This window comes from Cetorhinus maximus, chromosome 2, assembly GCF_964194155.1.
Source record: "Cetorhinus maximus chromosome 2, sCetMax3.hap1.1, whole genome shotgun sequence".
In the NCBI taxonomy this organism is placed as follows: Eukaryota; Metazoa; Chordata; class Chondrichthyes; order Lamniformes; family Cetorhinidae; genus Cetorhinus; species Cetorhinus maximus.
This window is the reverse complement of record NC_135880.1, coordinates 133,758,378-133,785,582: the sequence shown is the minus strand read 5'-3', so window position 1 is coordinate 133,785,582 and position 27,205 is coordinate 133,758,378. Positions and strand designations below refer to the sequence as shown.

The following is a 27,205-nucleotide window of genomic DNA, read 5'->3' as shown; positions in this document are numbered from 1 at the left end:
AATGAAACCTTCCTGGAATCTAGGGAATTTTGGAAAGTTAAAACCAACGCATTAACTACCTCACTAGCTGCTTCTTTTAAGACCCTCGTATGAAACCCATTAGGATCTGAGGATTTATCAGCCTGAAACTCCAACAATTTGCTAAGTACCACTTCCCTGTCAATTGTAATTTCCCGGAGTTCCTCCTTGCCTTCCAATTCCTGATTTACAGCTATTTCTGGGATAATACTTCTATTGGCCTTAGCTATAGAGGATATAAAATACCTGGTCAATTCATCGGCCATCTCCTTATTTTTCCATTATTAATTCCCCAGACTCAGTTTTTATAGGAACAGCGCTGACTTTGTAAACTCTCTTATTTAAATATCTATAGGCATTCTTAGTGTGTTTCTATATTTCTAGCTTTCTCTCTCACTCTGATTTGTCCCCTTCTTATCACTCTTTTAGCCTTTCTTTGCTATTCTTTATATTCTGTCCAGTCTTCTGATCTGCAAGTCATCCTTGCGCAATTATTTGTTTTCTTTAAGTTTAATAACATCCTTGATTTTTTTCGTTAATCATGGATGGTGGATCTGCCTGTAGGAATGTATCTATTCTGAGCATTCAGAAATATTCCTTTAAATGTCTGCTACTGCTTCCCTATTGACCTATCCCTTAACCTCATTTGCCAGTTCACTTTAGATAACTCTGCTTTCATGCCCTCATAATTGCCCTTAAGTTTAAAGTGCTAGTCTTAGATCCACTCCCCTCTCCCTCAAACAAAGTTAAATTTAATCATATTTTGATCACTGCTACCTAGGTGTGCCTTCACTGAGATCATTAATCTTGTCTTGTTGCACAATATCAGGTTAATGTAGCCTGTTCTGGTTGGCTCCAGAACACTCTGTCATAAGAAACTAGCCCTAAAACACTCCTATGAGCTCCTCATCTAGGCTACCTTTTTCCCATCTGATTTATCCCGTCTATATGTAGATTGAAATCCCCCCATGATTATTGTTATGCTTTTCTGACAAGCTCCCATTATTCCTTCCTTCATACTCTGCCCTGCCATGTGGTTAACTGTTAGGAGGCCTGTACATCACTCCCACAGGAGACTTCTTGCCTTTATCATTTCTCACCTCTAGCCAATATATTTCTACATCCTGGTTTCTTGAACTTAGTTCATCCCTCGATTGTGTTAACACCATCATATAATTAACAGAGTCACCTTTTCCTAGCTTCCTGTCCTTCCTAAATGTCATTTACTCTTCAATATTCAGGTCTCAATCTGACATCCTGCAGCCATGCCTCTGCAATGGCTATCAGATCATACTTATTTCTATCTGCGCTCTCAGTTCATCTGTTTTGTTATGAATGCAATGTACATTCAGATACAGAGCCTTTAGTTTTGTCCTTCTATTATTTTTGTAGCACCTAGCCTTACCTGCTGATGTATTTTTAGCTTTGTACCCTCGATCCCTCCCTGTCATGGTCTGTTTATTGTTTCCCATATTAATACCTTTCTGCTTTGCCTTGTTCCCTCCCTGTCATGGTCTGTTTATCATTTCCCATATTAATAACTTTCTGCTTTGCCTTGTTCCCTCCCTGTCATGGTCTGTTTATCGTTTCCCATATTAATACCTTTCTGCTTTGCCTTGTCTCTACTCTTTGATTTATCACATCTTCCCAAATTAATTCTCTTTTCCTACTGTTTAGTTTAAAATCCCCTGTACTTCCCTGGTTATGGCTCGCTAGTACACAAGTCTCAGCATAGTTCGGATGTAGACCATCCCAATGGTACAGATCCCACTTTGTGCAGTATTGGTGCCAGTGCCCTAAAAAGCAGAAACCATTTCTCCCACACCAGTCTTTAAGCCACACATTAATTTCTCTAATCTTATTTGCCCTGTGCCAATTTGCACATGGCTCAGGTAATAATGCTGAAGTTATTACTTTTTTGAGTTTCTGCTTAATTTGGTGCCTAGCTCTTCATGCTGACTATGCAGAACCTCTTTCAAAGTTCGACCTATGTTGTTAGTACCTACATGGTCCATGGTGACTGGACTCTCCCCCTCCCACTGCAAGTTCCTTTCCAGTTCTGCCAGATGTCCTGAACCCTGACACTGGGCAAGCAATATAACCGTCTAGACTCTCTTCTGCGAAGAATAATGTCAATGCCCCCACTAAACTGTCCTTTACGAACACTAGATTCCTTTTTGGCTCTGGGGAGCTTCCTGGAAGCAGCTTTCTTCTCAAAACATCCGTCAACCATTATCCTTAGCTTCCTGCCACTGAACCTGTTTTGGCCCCAACTTGTCATTTGCTTTGGATTCAATGGGCTCTCTTTCTGACCAGTCTGCCATGTGGGACCTTGTCAAAAGCTTTGTTAAAATCTACATAGACTGCATCAAACGCATGACACTCAATCTAAAACAATGGAAACTACTACCAAATAAATTTCAAGAACAAGATGAACAATTTAAAACATGAACCAATAAACTAATGTTTTCCCTGTTATCCATTAATCTGTTTGCTCTGAGGCAGTAATTTAGTCACTTTTGAATTTCTTGCCAGTATTCCAGGTTCAGCTAGCACTATGACTTACCATTCTCGCTGACTCTGCCACCAACATTTTTCATGCACTTCAAATTGTACCCATTTAAGTAATACTTAAAAAGAAGTACATTGAAAAAACATTTAGGGATTGTTACTCAAAGTTGCTTGTAGTGTTGTGTATCTCATAGTGCTTTCTTGCAGACAATTGCCATCCTGGGAGTCTCAGGCTCAATCTCATTTGTTTGATTCTAGCTTCAGTTACTTAATTGGCTGCAGTCTAGGGCTCCAGACCGTAAGCTAAGGCTCCTTCCCTTCTGTGTTCAATGAACAATACTACATTTTTAACAACAACGTTGTCCTTTTACAATGTACTGAGAGGCTTGCTGTTTGAAGGCTCCCTTGTCTAGAAAGGGAAAAATTCTCATGAGTGATGACATTCAAGTTCAGAGACCATTCTAGTGCTATGAAGCACTTTTCAAAACAAAACCATATAAAATGAACTTCATCTGAGGTAATTTGTCAGTAAGATATGAACCACATAGAAAAGTTGCTTTTTAAAGTAACCTTATGTTTTTTTTATTTCAAAATTGCCTCCTGCCATTTTCCTGTCCAATCTCCTTAACCTGAAATAAATTCATTTCTTTCTTTGTTTTAAAAGCACAAATATGTAGACCAAATTTGAAGTACCTGGGGCCTTTATCCAATTTTTCCATACAGTTTAGCTCCATTTGAACTCAGCACCAGCCCCTCTATCACAGGGAAGCCAAGTGCACAGCAGGCACAATGTTGACAGCTTAAAAGGGTCATTGTAATTTTCCCCTGAACTTGTTTGTGACAGTGTGTCTTCTGTCTTGTTAGCTGCATGGGCTCAGTTATCCAGCACCACATATATACATGCAAGACATGTATGCATAGAAAACTTGTAAGCCTGAAAAGAAATGAATGTACTGCCACTTCACTTGCATCCCTATCCCACTTCCCTGGACAAAAACATTATGTATCCATATTATTCTGGATGCCCTTCCACCCTCCCTCACTCTCCCTTCCAAGAGCAGGCATTTTTACCCAATGGTATATGTACAGAAGAATTGATGTGTATGAAGGCAGCACATTTACTAACTTAGTTGCAGCGAGTAAGGAAAAATGATGTGCTTCAGTGTTTATGAGCTGGTCACTGCACAAGAACCTTGATGTATTGTGCATCCTCAGAGAATGAGGCCATTCAGCTCATCATATCTCTGCTTGTTCTCTGCAAGAGCAACTCGGCTAGTTCCACAGCTCATCCTTTTTCCTGAAGTCCTACAAATTGTTTTCTTCCTGAATGTGCAAAAATGTGTTGACTTTATAAATGGAGGAAAGAGGTATCTAAGCATTTCAACCTTGAGGCTCACTTTAAATTGAATATGCTTTTTGTGATTTGCTTTTTGCATTAAAGATATTTCAGATTTGCAGATGGTTTTTTTAAGAGCTAAAGTTCAGCATAATGTGAAGTTCATCTGGCAGGATTGTTCAACAAATATTTCAGCTTGTTTGTAGAGTACAAATTTAATCAGATTTTAAAGCAGCTTTGCATTTGATTATTGTTGTGCTATGATCCCAGCTGATACTGTTGGACAAGCCAGATCCCAGGGTGGAACTCAGCTTGATAGATCCTCACTTTTTTATTTTGTTTCGAAACGTGGAGAGCGGCTACTAAACCAGAGTCACAGGTGTCCGCTGATAAACATTTAACAAAAGAGAACTTTTATTAAACAAGAAAAGGTGAACTATATTATAATACACCTTCACCCACACCCATATCTTTACAGACATATTCAGATTTGTAAGGATAACACAAGTTGCAAAAACCATCTTATACTCTCATGTCCATAGTAAGTATGCAGTCCATGTAAACAAATGGGTGACCTGTTGTCAGACACACCACACTCTGAAACTAAGTGACAGATGCCACCCCAAACAGATGCTATGGATCTCCCATCATCTCTCCTCAGATGCTTGTCACACAGTGAGCCAACCGGTCTCACTGAACTGTCTTCCACACAAGAGTTTCCAATCTTCACACTCTCAGAACCCACTTTGGAATCTTCTCCCAAATGATGCTTTCTCTTGGATGCCTTCCACAAGGGTCCACCTCCAGGATCTCGAACTCTCCTTCTGATGTTCCTCTCCCTGGATTGCCACGTACATTCAAGCTTTACCTTCCCCACACTCTCTCGGATACTTAGCCGTGCCAACAGAACACCACTGCTTCACATTCCCATAGTAAAGAGTCACCAACTTTTGGCTGTCTCCTGATATTCTGGCTTCTCACGAGCCTATTTTGCTTTAAGTCTGCGCCCTGTAGCTTTCTCCCTTTAAGCTTGGAGACTTCCTCTGCTCTTCACTCAACTTCACTTAAGATTTCTGTTCATCGTTTGACCAGAAGGTAGTCTTGGGACCTTCTTCCTGTTCCACTCCCTGGTTTTGGCTTCTTCTTTAGTTTGGGACTTGCTATCTGTTCACCTCCTATGCTGCTTCTCCTGGTAACTCATTCCAACTGAACTGAAACTTTTTTTGTTTTTCTGTCTCTCTGGGTCCCTTTCCCTGGACCCCTGGTGCAAGGCAACAGCACTTTTTTCTACCTTGTTTGTTTTAACTTCCCTTAAAAAGTAATAAAACCTCATTAGAATGCAGACATCTTCTAAAGTGAATCCAAAACTCAGCCCCCCCCCCCCCCCAAAACCCCGAACACATACATACAGAAATGCATATTAAATTTGAAGATATTCTTAACATACACAAACGCACACATAACTAACTTAGACCATCTCTAATTCCTAACAGTTGAAATAAATGATTTTTTTTGCCTAATTTAAGTTTTTTTTCTCTCTAGACTCCCCACTTGTGAAGACATTATCTCCTCAGGGCACAGTTGCATGAGAGCTAGTTGCTTGTGCTCCTCTAGCTTTCTTCATATGCTCAGGCCTTTCCAAAGTGCTTCACAGCCAGTGAATTGTTCCTGTCATTATATTGGTATACGTGTTGGTTAATTTGTGTGCAGCAAGGTTTCATAGATCGATGGTTCTGAAACATTTGGTTGAATCACTCCTTTTCAAATGGATTAGTAATTGTGTACCGGCCAGCTAAATTATAAGAACATAGGAACATGTGAAATTGCAGGAATAGGTAATTTGGCCCCTCGAAGGTGTTCCACAATTCAATAAGCTCAAGGCTGATCTGACTCTGGCTTTAACTCCACTTTGACGCAGCCTCCTCTGCTTGCCAGGGAAAAGAATTCCATAGACTAACAACCCTCGAGAAGAAATCCCCCCTCATCTCTGTCTTAAGTAGGAGACCCCTTACTTTGAAATTGTGCCTCTTAGTTCAGATTTCCCCCATGAGGGAGACATCCTCTCAGCATCTATCCTGTCAAGCCCCCTCAAATCTTAAGTTTCAATAAGAATGAGAGGTGATCTTAACTCCAATAGGCATAGGCTCAATCTTTCCTTATAAGGCATCTCTTTCATCCCAGAATCAGCCTAGTGAACCTTGTCTGAACTGCTTCCAATGCAAATTTATTCCTCAAGGAGAACATAACTGTCTACTGTACTCTACATGTTGTCTCACCAATACCCTGTACAGTTGTAGCAAAACTCCTCTACTTTTATATCCCACTCCCCTTGCAATGAAGGCCAACATTCCATTTGCCTTCCTAACTGCTTGCTGTACCTGCATGCTAACTTTTTGTGAATGATGTACAAGGCCACACAAGTCCCTCTATACTGCAGCATTTTGCAGTTTGTCCATTTAAATAATATTCGGCTCTTCTATTCCTGCCAAAATGGACAACATTACATTTCCCACAGCATTCAGTCTGCATGTGAACCAATGCATTCATTCCACTAAAACCTTCGCACAAAAATTCAGCATCAACAATCCAGAACCAGCATGACTGGTTAAGCATCGCTTTTATTCCCCAAATGATGGGGGATGTGTTCAATTTGGTTTGAGCTCAATGCAAGCTACATTAGGGTTTCACCATCCCCCTACCTCCTCTCCCACCAAAGATTTAATGAATATCCCTTTGCAGACTCTTGTATCTCCCTCACAATTTGCTGTCCTACCTATTTTCCTATCATCAGCAAATTTGGCTGTAATACATTTGGCCCCTCAGTCCAAGTCATGATTATAGATTGTAAATAACTGAGGCCCCAGCTCTGACGCCTGTGGCAATCCACAAGTTACAGTTTACCATTCTGACTGTTTCTTGTTAATTAGCTAATCCTCTATCCATCCTTAAATATTACCCCCTAACACCATGAGCTCTTATCTTTGTGCAGTCACGTTTTGTGGCACCTTTATTGAATGCCTTTTGGAAATCCAGATACACTACATCTACTGGTTCCCCCTTTTCCACCTTGCTGTTACATCCTCAAAGAACTCTAATGAATTTGTCAAACATGATTTCCCTTTCACAAAACCATGTTGACTCTGCCTGCTTGTATTATGATTTTCTAAATGTCCTGCTATTACTTTCTTAATAATGGATTCTAACATTTTCCCAATGACTGCTGACAATATATGGTACTCATAAAAAGGATGTGTTGCATGCATGTAGTGTTTCAATAATGCTTTTTAAGAAAGCAAGTATTTACTTACAGATAACAGTGAGAAAGGTGTCCCTGCTTCTCTCTGCAGAATCTGCCTATCCTTGAAAGGAACCTGGGGCAAGCAGAACACGTCTGCAGCTGACTCACTTCCTCTTGACCATGGTGTCTTGGGAGTCCCTTCATATCTTGAACCCCCTAGGAGGTCTCTGTGGATCCCCAGTTTCAGAACCACTGCCATAAATGTCAATAAGACGACTGATCATTTATTTTTATGGATGAATGTTGGAGAATTTAATAGCATACTTTGAATGGGTGACACGAGAACTTTTCTATCTGTTTGAACAGGCAGGTGGAACTTTAAGTTTTGTTCTGTCTGACAATGCAGCTTTCCCTCACTACTGCACAGATGTCAACATAAAGTTATATGTTCCAATCCAGATTTGACCCCAGAGCCTACTGACTTCAGGTGTGCATGTTAGCTCTCCTCCAAGCTGATCATTGAATCAGCCGGAGCACTTATGCCTCTGAAATGGTTGTGAGCCAACATGGTCTTCACCTTTTTAGGGAGGTTTCAAAGCTGAACCTGATGATTTGTTTTTATGTTTGTTTGTCCCTGAAGACAGGCAGTTCCAGTCAGAGTTGCAAGCTAGTGATTCAGTACACAATCTGAATAAGCCTTGCCACTTCCCAAAGTGGGATACTAAAGGTAGTTGTAATGTTTGGATTACTGCCCAGATGAGCTCAGTTAACTGTTCCCTATCTACCAACTCAATTCTTCTTGCCCACTGCCCTATTTGTCTCTGGGCTAAGCTTCTGACCCCTTGAGCCTCACCATCACAAAGACTATCTACTTCCACCTGCAGCATTGACCATCTCCACCCTTGCCTCAGTTCATCTGCTGAAACCCTCATCTGTGACTCCAGAGTTAAATATTCCAGTTCTGTTTGCCCAAGGCAGTTTTCCACCTTGCATCTTTTATAAATTTGAGCTCATTCAAAAGTCTGCTTCATGCACCCTAACTTGCATCAAGTTCTGTTCATCCATCACCCCTGTGTTAGTTAATGCACATTGGCTCCCAGTCCAGAAAAGCCTTTTTTTTAAAAAAAAAAATTCTCATCAGTGTTTTTAAATCCCTTCATGGCCTTTCCCCTCCTAACCTGTCGAATTTTCCAGCTCTACACCCTTCTCAGTATCTGCACTCATCCAATTCTCTCTTAAGCACCCCTGATTTAATTAGTCCACCATTAACAGCTGTGCCTTCAGCTGCCTAGACCGTAAGCTCTGGAATTCTGTCCCCGAACCTCGACACCTCTCACTTTAAAGTGCTCCTTAACCAATATTGCTTGTCTTTATCTGCTTAGGTGACTGTTAAATTTTGGTAATATACCTGTGAAGCACCTTGATGTCTTACTATGTTAAAAATGCTTTATGAATACATGTTGTTGAACTGAACTTGTGGCCTTGCTGATCACTGACTTATTTTCTCAATAGATAAACTCACTCAACCATCGAAGGGACTGTTTCTGATTTTCTTCCCTGTGTACTGGATAATGTTTGACCATGGTGCATGTTGGCTATGAAGTATTGAACTGTTATTGCTCCACTCAAGTGAAATTTTATTCAACTGTACCCTTCAGGGAGCTGATAGTTTTGTTTCAATGTTTATTCAAGTGAACTGCAGTAGAACTGATCATGCTTTATATCTATATATGCTCTTTTGCAATTATTTGCATTAGTGACAAAAGACAACTAAAAGCATTGTGTTGGGAGATAAGTACATTTAGCCCTTGTCTGACGATTCTTAGTTCCAGTCACCCTTGTGTTGTAATATTTGTAAGCATTCAGGGCATTTTTAGCTTGTTTTTTTTTATTGGGCTTGATATTCTGGTTCTTTAATCCTTTTAACCTTTAAATGACAGAACAACCATTTTGCCAGTATAGTGTTTCATGCGCATCCACAAATGGTTATTGGGATTATTTAATTGCATTATTTGCCTATCTAAGATTCATTGAACGAACTCAATGAAATTTTAAGATGCACTTGATTGACAGCATGCACATTCAAATCAAACTGATATCAAAGTGTTTTCAGTGTGTTGAGAGTGCATGTTTTGTATCAACTGGGCTCTTTGACAAAAGTGATGAGCTACAGTCTCTAATGCTGATTGTTGCCCTCAAATCGCTTGATTTCAGGTATGATTAAGATTAATTTGGAGCACTTTGCCCATACTTGCTGGCAAACTGAAAATGGGGAATTGCTGTGCTTTTCCAGATGTTCTGTGCTTGTTTTACTAAATTGGCGAACTCGATGGAATAATTATAAGGAGAATTGTTTGTTTTCTTATTTTAGGGTTTTGTATGAGGGGAAGGAACGTCTAATTCCAGGCTGTGAAATCTTACAAGCAACTCCCTTTGGCCGTTGTGCCAATGTTAACAACAGTTCAACCACCTCTCAGAGAATCTTCATTACCCATCGGAGGGCTCCGTTGAACAGACCTCAGAATTCTTTGGCTGTGACAGATATATGTGTTATTATTACCAGTAAAGGAGAAACTCCACCTCACACTTTCTGCAAAGTGGATAAGAACTTGAACTGTGGCATGGTAGGAATATTTTTGCAGTTTTCTGCATTGTAGTATCTGAAACATTAATGAAAAGGCTTTAGTGCTTGCTTCATGGCAATCAGTCCTGCAGATTAACTGCAGCAATACCCAAATTACTGTCTTTTGTTAGAGAACCTTGTATATAAATGCAATTTTGTTTCAAGCTGGAATGAAAAATACATGCCTCTGTTAGACTTAAAGCTGCAGAGGTTGTGGACACAAGCTGAAATTCCACTAGTTTGTTGCACAAGGTCTTTTTAAATAAAGTCAGCATTTGTATTTTTAGCTTAAAACATTCAGGCTGTAATCTGAAAGTGGACCATAACTTTGGCTTTTCTGAATTATTTATTAACTCTACAAAAAATACTGATTAAAGACTACAATTTATTATACTCTGTCACAGAAATACTCTAATAATAGCCTTTTATATAAGATGAGGATGTCACTACCAGTTTCCACATTTCATAATGGTGACATCACATTCTAATTAATGGGACTATTTTAGTTTCCAACATCCTGTTCATTCTAAACCCACTTAACAGTATAATAGCTCAGTTCATTCACAAATGAGCAAGTACATAGTAGGTTCAACTTGTTTTAAAGCATCCTGTTCAACCCATTAAGTTTTTATGCTTTCTCTAGTTATTGTGCTTATGTAACAAAGGCCACTTATAAATCAGCCCTTACTCTCTCCAAACACAATTATAATCAATGCACCAGAAGTCAAAGTCTTGTTGCTATATTTCATACAGTGGATATGGTTAAACTTCTGGAAGGGAAATTTATTCATGATTTTGGCTATATTTCGCATTATTTCAAGTCTCACTTGTGACAATGCATCAACATGTACTTTTACATAAACTTAATCTTTTTGTCTCTTTTGACAAAATGAAAAGACATGACACTTGTTCATCTGGCTTTGTGTTTCATAAACCACCTAACATTAAAGTTCATACCGTATGGGCTATGGGCACCCTTCCACTAACAGCACCTGAGCTGATTGGGCACATGTTGCCTGGGATGTAACTTTTTGTGCATTTTTAAACTGAGTTTTTTTTTACTGTGGAGGTATTTGAAAACTCTAACTGACTGCTCCTTCTACTAAGTAGATTAAATATGCTCATGTAAATGCTGACATTGAACATCGTGTTGCTGCCAGCTAGAATTATCTAAACAAAGTCAGGACTTGATGGGTGTGAGAAAGGTGGAGTAAGCAAATTTTCAACTATGAATATATTATAGCATTCAGTAATTGTGTAACCTAAAAGCTATTTGTTCAACAAATAGAAGTGTTAGCTGTTGGAGCTAATTATTCTTATGTTCTGGCATTCACACTACTTGCATATTGTGGGTTGGAAACGTGTATGAAGTATTTTTCATTTTAGACAGAGCTGTTGCTGAGATCTTTGTCCTATAATGTACTGTGGTGGTAGATCAGCAAAACAAAAGTTGTATGGATGCTTAATTTCTTTTTCCAAACATGATTTGACATTTTTTGGAAATCTATTCCTCTACAACTATTCTTTCATAAGGTGTGCACTTCAGTATGTGAATGGTATTGACAAAAGCCATAAGCATGATTGTTGAACCATTTGAAAACTCTTTGAATTTTTTCTTGACCAAACTTGGGAAACATAGAAACTAGGAGCAGGAATAGGCCATTCGGCCCCTCGAGCCTGCTCCACCTTTCAATATGATCATAGCTAATCCTCTATCTCAACACCATATTCTCACTTTTTCTCCATACCCCTTGATGCCCCAAATACCCAAAAATTTATCAATTTCTTCCTTGAATATACTCAATGACCCAGCCTCCACAGCCTTCTGTGGTAGAGAATTCCACAGGTTGACCACCCTCTTGAGTGAAGAAGTTTTTCCTCATCTCAGTCCTAAATGGCCTGCCCCATGTCCTGACACTGTGGCCCTTGGTTCTAGACTCCCCAACCAGGGGAAACATCCACCCTGCATTCAGTCTGTCTAGCCCTGTTAGAATTTTATACGTTTCAATCAGATCCCCCCTCATTGTCCTAAATACTAGTGAATACAGGCCCAGTAAAGCCAATCTCTCCTCATACCACAGTCCTGCCATCCCTGGTATCAGCCTAGTGAACCTTTGCTGCACTCCCTCTATGGCAAGTATATATTTTCCTGGGTAGGGAGACCAAAACTGCATGCAATACTCCAGGTGTGGTCTCACCAAAGCCCTGTATAACTGCAGTAAGGAAAATAATTTGTGTACCTCATTCCTCTCCATATAATTGAAACAGCTGCTACCTTTCATGAAGAATAAAAACAGAAAATTCTGCAAGTGCTGAAGAGGCCTGGCAGCATCTCTGGAGAGAGAAACAGTTGTCAATCTGAAACGTTAACACCATTTTTTTTTTCATTCTTGGGATATGGGTGTTGCTAGCTAGGGTAGCATTTATTGCGCATCCCTGATTGCCCTTAAGAAGGTGGCGGCGAGCTGCCTCCTTGAACTGCTGCAGTGCATGTGTTCTAGGTACACCCACAGTGCTGTTGGGGAGGGAGTTGCAAGATTTTGACCAAATGACAATAAAGGAATGGTGGTATATTTCCAAGTCAGGTTGGTGTGTGGCTTGGAGGGGAACTTCAGGTGGTGGTGTTCCCATGCATCTGCTACCCTTGTCCTTCTAGATGGTCGCAGTCGTGGATTTGGAAGGTGCTGTCTAAGGAGCCTTGGTGAATTCCTACAGTGCATCTTGTAGATGGTACACACTGCTGCCACTGTGTTGTCGGTGGTGGAAGGAGTGAATGTTTTTGGATGAGGTGTTAATAAAGCAGGCTGCTTTGTCCTGGATAATGTCAAGCTCCTCTAGTGTTGTTGGAGCCACGCACATCCAGACAAGTGGAGAGTATTCCATCACACAGACTTCGAGTCAGGAGGTGAGTTACTTGCTGCAGGATTCCTAGCCACTGACCTGCTCTTGTAGCCACAGTACTTACATGGCTCGTCAGTTTTTGACCAATGGTAACCCCCAGGATGACAATAATGGGGGATTCAGTGATGGTAATGCCTTTGAATTTCAAGGGGCTTTGGTTAGTTACTCTCTTGGAGATGGTCATTGCCTGCCACTTGTGTTACACTCCACAAATTCTGCAGGAAGTATTTCCCACTTACTTTATTGCTATTTCAGATTTCCAGCGTCCATAACATTTTGTGCCTGCTCATAAAGATCTACATTCATGCATTAAACGAGATGATATGGCAGTTCAGGAAAAATTTACGAGGAATAATATTTCTCTGCTCTCTGCATTTGCAGACTGGTTCTCCTGCAGCTGTTAAAGCAGAATGTTGGGTCTTCAGTGACCTTTTTAAGGGAAGAGATTATCGTGAGCAAAGATTCATAAATCAGTTGCTTGTTGACTTGAGTCTTGATGACAACTATGGGGTCATTTGGAGCTTGGCACTAGTAACTTTTTTGTTTTAGAGAGAATTTGCTACAGTAGAATTCAAGTGAATTGCCCAAGTGTTTCTGATATCATTTGGCATATGCATAGCAATAGTAAAAGTTACGAATTATCTTCTGTTTTTAAATGACAATTTAAAATGGAATAAGGATGAATGGTTTTAAACCAAGCGCCACATGCTTTGATTTTTGAATACAATTCAAACTGAGACAAATTGGGAACAGTACAGTAAAGTCTAGACCATGAAATATATACATTGAAAAATGTTACCATAGCTTTGGGTCTTGCCTACTACTTTTGTTAATATTTTCCATAAACTACTTGCATTGCAATTAATTCTTCCACATTTTCACCCCAAAGTGTGAGAGGCATGACCAACTGGTCAGTGTTTGGCTCATATTGCATGTGATGAGGGATATTTATAATTGCATGAGCATGGCAGGGAAAATTTCAGAGGATATCTGTTGGAGATTAGTGCAATGAGGGCAGACAGATGGCAAGTATAGTTTAGTATAAATGAATAAAAAGAAATTCCTCCCTCATTGGATGTTTTGCTTTTTGTAGGGGCTGAGGCTCCGGGTCCCCATACCTCCCTCACCTGCATTCACACCCCCCTGTCCCTGATCACAGACCAAATTTGAATGACCTAATCTGAGGGGGGTGACTTTTTCCTGGAGCGAAGTGTCCATATAACTTTCCCCTCCCTGATGTGGCACAATATCCGCAGCTCTGACTCCAGCTCCTCAACTTGGATCTGAAGTTCCTCGAGCTGCAAACACTCACTACAGATGTGTTTGCTCTGGATCACCTTGGTGTCCAGCAGATCCCACATGCTGCAGCAGCAACACATCACCCGTCCTGTCATTGCTTACTTAGTTTATTTAATTTATTGATTAATTACTCGTGTCCCCACTCCTTACACTTTATTGTAATTATTTTTTTTACACCAGTATCCATCTTATACTTAAGTTATTTTTAAGAAATAGAAAATAAAGACTAGAGACCTAAATACAAACTATTGACCTTAATTTTACTTTAAAGACTAGAAATCCTTACCAATCCAACTCATCAATCAGCTGCTCTCCCCACTTTTTTAAAACTAAATCTCCCTGCTCTTTGTCTAAAATGAATTCTCCATGCTCATCCTGCTTGGTTTTTAAGTTGAAGCAGGAATGTTGCACAAAGGAATAGTGGTAAAATATTTAGAACATAGGAAGGATAGGGCAGTGAGATTACTTTTGGGTTGGTTTAGAAAAAGCCAAGAAAAAGAGTGCACCAAATGGCTGTATGCTATTGTAATGTTAGGGTTCTCTTAGCAACCAAGAAACTTAATTTTTCATGGACAACCCCCATGTGGGATATCGACTTGCACGAAATAATATACCCGCCTTTCAAACTAGTCATACATGTGATTTGAAATGTATGATGGAATGTTTTGCTGTTAGAAGAACTCTGATTTTTAGCTTTTATAATTTGGCAGGCTGCTGGTGTCGTTGAATATACAGGTTTCTCCCCAAATTTTTTGTTATCTTCATTAACGTTAAGAGATCTCCTTCAAATTCCATTTCTACCATGAGCATTAAGTGGGCAACATCCAATCTATCAGTCTGTCTCGCAAACTAATTATTACACTCCCACGGACTTGACAGGCCAATAACTGAACAATGACGTGTTATTCACTTGCTTAGTTAGCTGTTCCTTAATATCTTACTCCATTTCAGACCTGTGTTCCTAATCTTTGGCATCCTAGTGCAGTTTGGGGTGGGCAAGTTGGAGGGTGGTCTTGTGGGTCTGCTTCTGGTCCTGGGCAATATGACCATTTGTAAGTCCAAGAGCAGAATTACAGAGTTGGGACAGTCTATGCAGCTACCTACTCCTCCTCAGTGCCTGGTACATTTCTGGAACTGCAAGGACAAACTAATATAGTCTTGTTCTCCTTGTTTTGTTTCGAACTATTAAAGAAGTAGTCAAAATGAGTTTTCTGACTGGCAATAATTCTGCAATGCTAAGATCTCTGGTAGAAAATGCAGTGAAAAGTTGTTTAGCTTTTTGGTTGAAATCTAAGACTGTTTCCATCAATTAGCTTAAAGTAAGTGATCTAGAGTAGTGTGTAAGGAAAACCATTCTTTTTCAGAGCTAGCGCCACCTAATAGGCCTTTCTCCATATGGACCATTCCTCCATGTGGATCCTTTTATCCAGAAAGCACTGGAAGTTTTAGGTGTAACTTAACTCACTTAAGTAACCAGCATTCTTTAGTTGAGATTATCTAATATGTGTAACTCGCTGAAGCAGTAAAACCATTTATGAAAACTAATTTGGAATCTGACAAGATCCACATGAAGAATTAAAGGGAATAGCATATGATGTTTTTTTTGTGTATTTCAGTTTCAAACAGACCGTTTGCAAACTTGGTGTCATATTTGACACGGAGTTGAGCTTCTGTCTACATATTCATGTCATCACCAAGCCCACCCGTTCCCACCTTTGTAGCATTATCTGACTCAGACCCTGGCCCAGCTCATTTGCTACTGAAACACTCATCCATGCCTTCTGTTACCATTAGGCTTGATTATTCCAGTGCATCCATGGGCAGCCCCTGACGTTCTACCCGCAGCCCCTGACGTTCTACCCTCAGTAAACTTGAGGTCATCTAAAATTCTGTTGCCTATATCCTTACCTCCTTGCACGAGGCCCCACTTATCCATCACCCCTCTGGTCACTCATCTACATTGACTCTCGATTGAGCAATGCCTCGATTTTTATAATTCTCATCCTTGTTTTCAAATCCCACCATGGCATTGCCCCTCAATTTCTCCAATATTCTACACTACAATGCTCAGATATCTGCATTGCTTCAACTCTGGCCTTTTGAGCATATCCTGATTATTTTTTTTAAATCACCCCACCAGTGGGGGCCATGCCTTCATTTGCCAAGATCTTAAGTTCTGGAATTCCCCTCTGCTTGTATTCCTCTCTACCTTCAAGATAATCCGTGAAACCTATTTCTTTAACCAGATTCTTGGCCATCTGCCCAAACATCACTTTATGTATTTTGGTGTCAGATTTTGCTCTATAATACTCCTGTAAAATACTTTGTGACATTTTACTATGCTTAAAGGCACTATATAAATGAGATGTTGCAAGAGTAGTTATAGATGACACATCTTTAAAGATACAATATATAAGGCTAATTCTCACTGGTTGCTGTGACAAGAATGAAGCCTTTTTTTCTAGTATTGGCTTGTGTAAGCTTACAGCTGTGCAGCTAGCTTTTAAATTCAGTCAGAATCTTGCTACCCAGTCCTTGTACTTCAAGCTTCATTCCATCTATAAAGCTTGTGACAAGAGCCTGTGAATTATCCTGTAAGATATGAATATACAAATTAGGAGCAAGAGTAGACTTTCAACCCCTTGAGCCTGCTCTGCCATTCAATAAGATCATGGCTGATCTGATTGTGGTCTCAACTCCTTTCCTTCCTATCCCTTTTATCCATAGATTCTTGACTGATTCCCTTGTCAATCTACACAAGTTATTTTTGAATGTGGCCGACCATCTAGAATGCCTTTGTAACTGCTTTGTAAAGTAGTTTATGCCAAAAAATGGACTTGATACTTTAAACTTGAAACAAGGTCTGAAGTTGTGATCTTTTTATTGACAGGTCTTCTGGAAACATAGGATAATTCCAATAGCAAAATATTAAAGGGAAGGTTGAGCTGTTACGCTGGGGCACACTCCTGAAAACTTGCCTAGATATCCAGGTCTAGTGTAGACATTCTTGAAGGTAGAGTTGGGTGTAATGAGTGTAATCTGAAATAAGGTGAGAAGGATGCCAAAGTAAACAAAACAAGGCCAAAAACTTAGCAATCCTGTCTGAGGCTTTAAACTTGAGATTACATCTTGGCCTTCTGTTCACAGAATCTCAAAATTGTTACGGTGCAGAAGGAGGCCTTTCAGCCCATCGTGTTTACACCAGCTCTGAGCATTTTAACTTAGTGCCCATCCCCTGCCTTTTCCCTGTAACCCTGCACATTGTTTCTATTTAAATAATCATCCAATGCCCTCTTGAATGCCTCAATTGAACCTGCCTCCACCACACATCCAGGCACTGCATTCTAAACCCTGACTGCTTGTTGTGTGAAAATGGTTTTTTCTCACCTCTCATTTGCTTCTTTTGCGAAACACTTTAAAATTGTGCCCTCTGTTCTCGATCCGTTTATGAACGGGAACAGTTTCTCCCTTTCTACTCTGTCCAGATCCGTCATGATTTTTAAAACTTCTATCAAGTGTCTCCTCTTAGCCTTCCCTCCAAGGAAAACATTCCCAACTTCTCCAATCTTTCCTCATAACTGAAGTGTCTGATCCCTGGAACCATTCATGTAAACCTCTCCTGCACTCTCCAATGCGTTCACACCCATCTTATAGTGTGGCACCCAGAACTGTACACGGTACTTCAGCTGACGTCTGACTAGTCTCTTATATAAGTTCATCAAAACCTCCCTTGTACTCTAGGCACCATCAATAGGGGCATAGAATATTGTGTGCTTTAGAAACAGCTCTCTCTGCCTGTCCTTCCACCTTTAATGACTTATGTACATACACCCAGGTCTCTCTGCTCCTGCACACCCTTTAGTATCCTACTGCGTCTCTATGTTCTCTGTACCAAAGTGTATCACCTCACACTTCTCCACATTAAACTTCATCTGCCATCTATCTGCCCACTCCACCAAAGTGTCAATGTTTTTTTGAAGTTCTGCACTGTCCTCCTCACAGTTTATAATTCTCCCAAGTTTTGTCATCCACAAACTTTGAAATTGCCCCCTGCGCACCAAGACCTAGATCATTTATATACATCAGGTAAAGCAAGGGCCCCAATACCAACCCTTGGGGAACTCCACTGCAAACTCTGGAGTAATAGCTCTGGAGAGAGTGCAGAAGAGGTTTACATGAATGTTGCCAGGGTTAGAAAAATGTAGCTACGAGGAGAGATTGGATAGGTTGGGGTTATTTTCTTTAGAACAAAGAAAGCTGAGAGGTGACTTGATTGAGGTGTACAAAATTTTGAGGGGAATAGATAGTGGACAGAATAAAATTGTTTCCCTTGGTGGAGAATTCTGGAACCAGGGGGCAAAGATTCAAGATAAGTGGCAGAAGGTGTAGGGGGGAACATGAGGAAGAACTTGTTTACGCAGAGGGTAGTGAGCGTCTAGAATTCACTGCCAAAGTTGGTGGTAGAGGCAGAAACTCTCAACCCTTTTAAAAAGTACCTAGATCTGCACCTAAAGTGCTGTAAGCTGCAGAGCTATGGGCTGGGTGCAGGAAGGTGGGATTAGAAAGGGCACCTGGGTGTCCTCGGGCTGGCATGGACAAGATGGGCCGAATGGTCTCCTTCTGTGCTGTAACTTTTCTATGGTTCTAAACCTTTTTCCAGCCCGCAAAATACCCATTAACCTTTACTGTTTCCTATCCCTCAGTCAATTTTGTGTCCACATTGCTACTGTCTGTTTTATTCCATGACCTGTGACTTTCCTCTCAAGTCTGTCTAATGCCTTTTGGCAGTCCATATACACCACATCAGCAGCCTTGCCCTCATCAATCACCTCTGTTACCTCTTCAAAAAATCTCCAAGTTAGTTACACAATTTTCCTTTTGACAAATCCATGCTGACTCTTCCGAATCAATCCACATTTTTCCATGTGACTATTAATTCTATCCCGAAAAATTGTTTCTAGAAATTTCCCAACCATCTAAGTTAAACTGACTGGTCTGTAATTGCAGGGCAGACCTTCACAACCTTTCTTGAACAAGCGTGTATTGTTTGCAATTCTTCAAGCCTCAGGCACCTCCCCCGAATCCAGGAAACATTGAAAGATTATTGCCAGTGCCTCTGCAATTTCCACTCTCACTTCCTTCAATATTCTTGGATGCATCTCATCCGGTCCTAGTGCCTTATCAACTTTTAAGTACCCACAGCTTATCCATTACCACCTCCTTATCAATTTTAAACCCTCCTAGTGACTGAGTTTCCTCCTCTGCTGGGCAGAATCTGCCTTGTAAGTAAAGACAGATGCAAAGTATTCATTTAACACTTCAGCCATGACTCTTGCCTCCATGTAAATCCCCTTTTTGGTCCCTAATCAGCTCTACTCCTTTTACTGCCCTTTTACTATTGATGTGCTTGGGATTTCCTTTTAAGTTAGCTGCCATTCTTTTCTCATAATCCCTCTTTGGTTCTCGTATTTGCTTTATCACGTCCCTTCTGAACCTTCTGTATTCAGCTTGGTTCTCAATTGTATTTGCTACCTGACATCTTAAAGAAGAAAGTGTACTTAATTTCAGTCTCCTTTGTTATCCAGGGAGCTCTGGATTTGTTTGTCCTACCCTTTCTTTTGGAGGGAACATACCTTGACTGTGCCCAAACCATCTCTTTGAAGGTAGCCCATTGTTCAGCTACTGTTTTTCCCGCCAATCTTTGGTTCCAGTCGATCCGCCCCAGCTCCGTTCTTGCCCCATTGAAGTCTGCTCTGTGCCAGTTGATTATTCTTACTCTGGATTGACCAATATCATTTTCCACTGTCATCTTAAACCTTATGATATAATGATTACTGTCCCCTAAATGTTCTCCCACAGTCACTTGGGAATGAGGTGGACCATGTAGACCAAGAACCAGGTCTAGCAATGCCTCCTTTCTTGTTGGACTGCTGCAGGAAATTTTCCTGAACACAACCAAGGAATGCTTGTCCCTCACTGTCCCTTATACTACACTATCCCAGACTTTATACAGGTAATTAAAGTCCCCCATTATAACTACTCTATGATATTTACACCTCTATAATTTCCTTGCAGATTTATTCCTCTATATCCTTCCCACTAGTTGGTGGAGCATGTATCCATAAATAATTTAATAAATCATGTGTTAGCTCCACAGAGCACACAGATGAATTGGAACAGGTGCCAGTAAAGGATACAAAGATATAGTTGATGTTAGTTGTAAGTTCTTGACTTATTCATATTGGAGGGAAATGAAGCTCGGCCTTGCTGAGCAATTATTTGAAACTCATTTCTTACCTGATTTTCTTGCCTTGACTTTAACTTGTTCTGGGCTTTAGTTTCACTTTCAGTGCATCTTTCTGCCATTTTTCCCAAATAGCAATTCTCCATCCATGGACTTGGGCAGTGACTAAGCAGGTCTGTTGAAAATTGGGGAATTACATGGCTAAATTAGCTCCTATTTGTTCTTGGGGGGCTTACACACACACCTTCTGGCAGAAAACGCCTAAACTTCCTCAGGTGGCAAACAGTGCCGGATTGCCACTCCATGCCCAATTACTTAGGTTAACTTTTTTTCTCGGCCTGTCTCGCCCGACCTTCTGACTCAGGCCGGGTGAGATCCAGGCAGTGCAGTGTGTCCCCAGGGTCCATATGGCTGGTCTTGCTTTCATTGAGGATGTGGATGTTTGTGGTAGGTGTCTTCTGTTCGTTTAACTGTCCACTGCCATTTGCAAAAAAAAAAGACAGAACTGCAGAACTTTGATTTGAAACATTAGTTGTGCTCTGCCTATATCATGTTGCTTCTGCTATTTAGCACTCCTTGTCCTGTGTTGTAGCTTCATCAGGTTGGCACCTTATTTTTTAGAAAATGGTGCTGCTCCTGACATGCTCTATGTTCCTCATTGAACCACTCTTGGTCCCCTGGCTTGATGGTAAAGGTAGCAAGGGATATTTCCCAGCCATGACATTATAGATTATGGCGGTGGAATGCCATTCTGCTGGTGAATGGCCTATAGTGCCTCACGAATGTGCAGTTTTGAGCTGCTAGATCGGTTTCAAATCAGTCCCATTTAACACTGAAAGTGCCACACAACATATTAGATGGTATTCTGAGGGAAAAGATAGACCTTGCTTTCCACCTATCAATGCTGTAATGGACAGATGCATCTGTGACTGGTGAGGGCAAGATCGTGGAGGATTTACCCTCATGGTCATTCTGTCGCTACTTGCGGTAAGCCCAATCTTGCACAATTAGCCAGCTTGGTCAGTAGTGGTGTTACCAAGCCACTCTTAGTACCCCGCCCAGTCTACATCCTATGCCCTTGCTACTGCCCCTGATTGCTCAAAGTTATGCTTAATAGGAAGCAGTATTGATTCATCTGGTGAGGGTGGGTGGTATATGGGAATCAGCAAGAGGCTTTCTTGCACATGTTTGATTGAGAGACTTCATGGGGTCTGGAGTTGATGTTGAGGATTCTTTAGGGTCACTCCATCCTGGCAGTATACCCCAGTGCTGTTGCTTGTGTTTGGTGTGCCTTGCTGGTGTTACAGGAGGTGCCCAGGGATGGTGATGAGGTGTGGGCCATTGGCTGAAAGATATGACTGATTGTGACTGTCAGGCTGTTTCCTGACAACTCAGTAGGACAGCTCTCCCAATTATGGCACCAGCGCTCAGATGTTAATGAGGAGGACTTTTTTTATGATTCATTTGGCTGTGTGCTTTGTCATGTCTGCTGCATAGGTCAATGCCAGTTATTGTCTGGTTTATTCCTATTATACATTCTTGTGGTTTGGTACACCTGAGTGGCTTGCTAGGCCAGTTCAGAGGGAAGTTAAGAATCAACCACCTTGCTGTTGATCTGTAATCACCTGATTGACCAGAATGGGTAGGAAAGCAGATATACTTACCTAAACACCATTGTCAAAATCCTAATAATCCAGTGGTTTCATGGTGACTGTTGCACATACTTGTTTATATTCCAGAGTTCTTTAACTACATTAGAATTCCCCAGCTGCCATGGTGGAATTTGATCTGTTGTCTCTGGATCATTGCTCCACCCATTCTGCATTATTAATACAGTTGCTCTGCTACCATGTCCCTTCACTGGAAGATCAGGTGCAGAATATGAAATTGAGAGGAAAAGAGAAAATTTAGAAATGAACATTCTATTTTATTTTTAAATCTTCAACAATAATTTAAATCTCAAGGAGTGAGATGCCAACAATGATCCCCTGTGTTTTCTTTGTAATGAAGAGGTGGAAGCTCAAAAGAGCGCTGCTATTTTGTCGATGGGCAGACTTCCACAAAGCTGTTAGTGGCCTGTTTATTTCCAATGTGTGATAAATTTCAGATTGTTCCCATGGTTCCATTCTCTCTCCTCTTCTCTTGCTGGTCTCATTCTATCTCTCCTCTCTCTGGTTCCATTATTGCTACTAACTGTCCCATTCTACCTCTGCTCATACGTCCCATTCAATCCCTCCTTGCATCTGTGCCATTCCACCTCTCTTAATTCACATCTGGACTATTGAAAAGACTCACTTTTCACAAGGCAATAGCTCTGTGTTCTCTCTCTTTTCTCCCCCCACCCTTGCCAAATCCAAGCTGCTGAATGGGGTGCACACGCAGGGCACTAATTCAAGACTGGCAACCAGTCATCACTTTCATTCAGCTCCCTCTCTCCCCACACAGGCCAATCAGCTGCCAAGGAATTTTCCCCTGATACAATGTTTGACCGATTTAATCTGGAGTTCTAGCTGTCTAAAGCCCTGGAAGCTGCACTTCGGACATCTTGCCTGATTCCATGCTTCTCGCCATTCTCGCTATGCTTTGGTCACAACTACCCTTCTCTCCAAGCTTGCTGCTCCACCAGTCGAAGGTTCCCTATCTCCCATACTGGCTGTACCTTCAACTGCAGCTGTATCTTTTCTTACGATTACCCTTTTGGTATTTGATCAGCCTGTTCACAGCTGTTAGTGGCCTGTTTATCAATGCATGGGATGTTTGGGATTACTGAGAGACCAGGATGCCACAGTTGTAAAAGTAAAATTGAGTGGCCACGGGTTGTATGGTAGTAATTAAGACTTGGTGTACTGTTAACAATTTCTTCACACTTGAATGCACAAACCCTAACCGTGTACTGAAACACAAACTATTTGCATGGTTCAATGACAATGGCAGGTTTCGGTGTAGCAAAATATGTGGAGGATCAGGGCATCTCGGACAGCACCTTCCTGATTTTACCCATTTAATTACATGTGTGTGGATGCTAGAAGTTTCTGTCTGATTTACTACTTAATAACAATGAGCCCTGATAGCCTTATTGAAAAATCTGACCCATTAAATTAAAGCTCTGGTGGACATAAAATATTCTGTGGCATTATTTGAAGAGGAACAGGTGAGTTCTTCAGGTGCCCTGGTTAAGTGACAATGTAAATAGTGTATTTTGTGATTGTTCTCCTTATTTGTGTAACTATTTATAGGTAAATTGGTTGCCATATTTCCTACATTACGATAGTGACAGCAGTTCAAAACTAACTTCATTCACTAAAGCACTTGCATAAATGCAAGTTTGTTTCAATGCTGGCTGGAAACCAGACTTTAAACTGCTGAGAGTAATTTGACTTGGCTGCAGGCAAAACTGTTCTTAGCAGGACTTGCACGCTACTAGTCTTGGTGTGCCCTGGCAATTTATACATAAATGAAAAATTTTGTCAAATATGTGGATCAGGTAGCATAGGTAAGATGACATATTTTGTATAGACTCATCAGACCTGAAGGGTAAATGCACCCACTTGTGAGGCTGAAGGTGGTAGGAGGCAAGGGGGTGTTGCTTTGGAAACAGGATTCAATAATAGTCCAGTAACCAAAAGTAAGTTAGTGGATTGATTGACTTGCAAATTGCTTGTAAGAGAGCAAGAAACTGTCATAAAATGTGATAATAGAAACATGCAAACATTCAAGGTGGTAAAAGGACAGGGGAAAGAAATGGCATGAGGAAAAAGGGAAGAAATTGGAGATGCAGAAATAATCTTCAACCCTTGAAGTTTCTCTGGGATATCCTGTTCTAAGCACCTGCGACCTCTGCACATACACCACCAACACACCGGCCTCCGCCACCACACCGGCCTCCGCCCCCACAAACCTTGCCACTGCCTCTTCTATGCCTTTATGCCTAGTACAAGGCTTGGCTTGTACCATTTTTCAGTTCCGGTAACAGCTTATGCCAAATATGTGCATCTGCCCTTCTTTTTCCTTAGACATGCTAGCAGATCTCCTGTGTAACTTTTTCAGTTTTTGGCTGACAGCTTAAGGCACCCAGTAGCCTTACACAGTAGAGAATACCTTTGCAGTTCACAGTTTATACTCTTTTTAGCTTAACACAAATTAAAACCCAGAATAATTGTAATGGGGTTTTGTTCATGCTGAAGAATTTAAATTTTGTCCCAGCAGTTTGAAACTAACTGAGGTGCTTAACCTGGGATGTTCATAGAGGTCGTAGTAAACCCCATTATATTGAAGCTATGGCACATATGATGTTTAGCCTTTGCCACTAAGCTTCTTGAAACAGCTTGCTGCCAAATCTCTCATAAATGCCAATTTTTTACCACTATAGCATTTAATTTGGTTCACCAGTTTCTTGTGGCAGACGCAGAGCTCTAGAAGAGAATATTGATGAGTATGTTTAGTATCTTCAACAATTCAAGGCTTTTGCCTTGTCCTTTGTGTTAGTTAATTGAGTATTTTAACCTGTTAAATTAAAAATGTGAATCTATGTAGCTTGTAACTATTGGTTTCTATTTACAGTGGGGTTCCAGTGTGTATCTTTGTTACAAGAAGTCTGTTCCTGCATCTAATTCAATTGCATATAAAGCTGGTATGTAACCCAAGTAACATATTTAAAAGCTTTTAGGAGGAAAAGTAATTATGTAGACACTACATACCTCCAAATTGCAAGCGAGTGAGTTTCAAAATAAAAAAAAAATCACCACCCTTACTTGAGCTACTTGTTTACTCCCCAGGTGAGAGTCTGGACTCAAAGCCATGGCTAGAGGTCATAGAGCTGAAGTCCAGCAGATAACTTTAACTCTTGATGAGCACAACAGCTTTTGTATGATTTCCCAACTTGGTCTAAACTGCTTGTATCTCAATTTGTAGCTTTTCCACAAATGAAATTATCCCAAATGGTGCATTTTTTTACAATGTGGTTCCAATGTGTATCTTTCTTACAAGAATGCCTAAATGTACAAGAGTCCTGATCACTTGTTCTCAACTATTTTAAATGACCTGAAGTGAGCCAGGGACTGAATATGATTAACTTCCTTCTCTGTAGAGGACAGATTTTCTTGAGGAAAAATTTGCCTGATTGCTCCACAACAGCATTTATTCTGTTATCAGTTTCAAAGTAAAATAAAAGGCTGTACTAAATGTCTCTTTAAATTGGAGGAAAAATACAGACCGAGCTCTGAGAATTTGTTCAACAAGGATAGAGAGTAAAGCTTGAATAATTTGATACTTCATATTATTCCAAATTTTGCTGAACATTTTTCAGCCTGTGCTGCTTCAGGCTAATGGCAGCATTAAATTATTTATTTCAACATCTAATATCACATTTTCAACACTTCAGTGATATCAGGAAGTGAAAATTGTTAGGCCCATTTGAGCTGAAGGTGCATGTGTCTGTCAGAAACTGACTTCTATTTCAAGTGTTTACGGCAGGTTTCTTTTTTCTCATTTATCTTCACCCCTCCACCAACCCTGAGCGCTGCTAATTCTAACAGATTTTAAAACTCAGCTGCATTTTACTTCAAGTAGCATTTATATTTTAAAAAAAAGTACATTCCATATTATGTCACTTTTTCAGGATTAATATTCAGATATCCTGAAGGTGATTAGTATTTGCTAGTTTTGCAAACAGTCCGTAGTACAGAACTTGAATATTGCTGGAAAGACACATGTTGCCAAAACCTTTAGTTTTGCACTCAGGATGAATGCAAGAATGTTAAACTTTAAACTATCATAACAATGTATACTACAAGAGGGAAGAATGCTGATTGCTGATTGGTTGACTCTGGCTGAGGTGTTGCGATGGAGAAAGCAATAGGCGCCCCAAGCTCCTGGGTAATTTAAAAAGGTGGGGGTAATAGCTATCCTGATCAGATCATTATTCACTGTGTGTATTGGACTTGAAAAGTGCCTGGTCCACCTCAAATTACCTTGGAAAGGAAAAGTATCTTTGGGGGTTGGGGGGGGAAATGTGAATAATAGATTAAGCAATTTCCCATTGCTAATATGGAATGGCTACCTGAGTGGTATTTTTCAGTAACAGGATGTCGCCGTCGGTTCAAAAGGTGTCCTGCCTACCCCACAATTGAGCAAAGTAGTGTATGAACTTCAGTGCCTGTATGATGCTAGGTAGGTTGGCCGTACGTCCCTACGATTGGCTAATTGAATCAAACGCTGTTTCGATTGCTCATAATAGGCAGAGTACAGTCTGCACTCAACCAGCCTGCGCTTGCAGAACCCAAAATGTTGACTCTTAAAGTGATTCCACAATTGGGCAGCACTTGCTGATTAAGCCTGAGTGTGCTATAGCTACACTAATGACCAATTTAAGATAATCAGCTGAGTTGGTAACGCTGTTCATTGTTGCTCGCTAGAAGTGACATACATTCACACGCAGAGACCCGTTTTCTGCAAACAGAAGGAATGTATTTGAGCCTGTGCGTTTTTTTAATTATCCGGGAGCTTTGGCAGCCTATAGTTGCCCATTACTTTCCCATGGCAATGCCTTGGCCAATCAGAATCAACTTGCCAACTAATCACTCTTTTCACCTGTAGTATAAATTGTTGTGATCATTTCAGATTTGGCGTTCTTGTATTTGTTCTGATGAGTGCAAGACGAAAAGCTTTGACAGCATGTCTCTCTCTCCAGCAATATTTAAGAACTTGAAGTGAACCTTTTCCTCAAGTTAATTTGTGCCATATACTTGGAGAATTGCACCTGGTGGCTTTTTATGCCATTAACATTGTCAGAACTGTCCAGGTACATTGACTACTGGAATAGTTTTGCAAAAAAATATTTTTCTAACCATACCATTTAGGCTGAAAAAACTGGAATTGAGCAATTGAAGCTAATCATCTCCTACCTCTTTTACCCCAAAAATATAATGCTTCGTGACTATTGAATATTGTGGCACGTCTGGAGCTGTTCCTGAAACTTTATTGGGCTATATAGGGGATTAGTAAATCTACAATATCTACAGTACTTCAGTCTTGCTG

At 40.6% G+C, this 27,205-nt stretch overlaps 1 protein-coding gene across 4 annotated transcripts in view; it reads left to right on the top strand.

Annotated features, from left to right (window-relative positions):
- The window catches only part of dennd4c (DENN/MADD domain containing 4C), a 190,169-nt gene that overhangs the window by 51,444 nt on the left and 111,520 nt on the right, over positions 1–27,205 (top strand). For all 4 annotated transcript variants that reach the window (XM_078569631.1, XM_078569643.1, XM_078569635.1 and 1 more), the window contains exons 3-4: positions 9,475–9,727; positions 24,731–24,800. In XM_078569631.1, the coding sequence (XP_078425757.1) occupies positions 9,475–9,727; positions 24,731–24,800 (323 nt within the window). The remainder of the gene's footprint in view (positions 1–9,474; positions 9,728–24,730; positions 24,801–27,205) is intronic.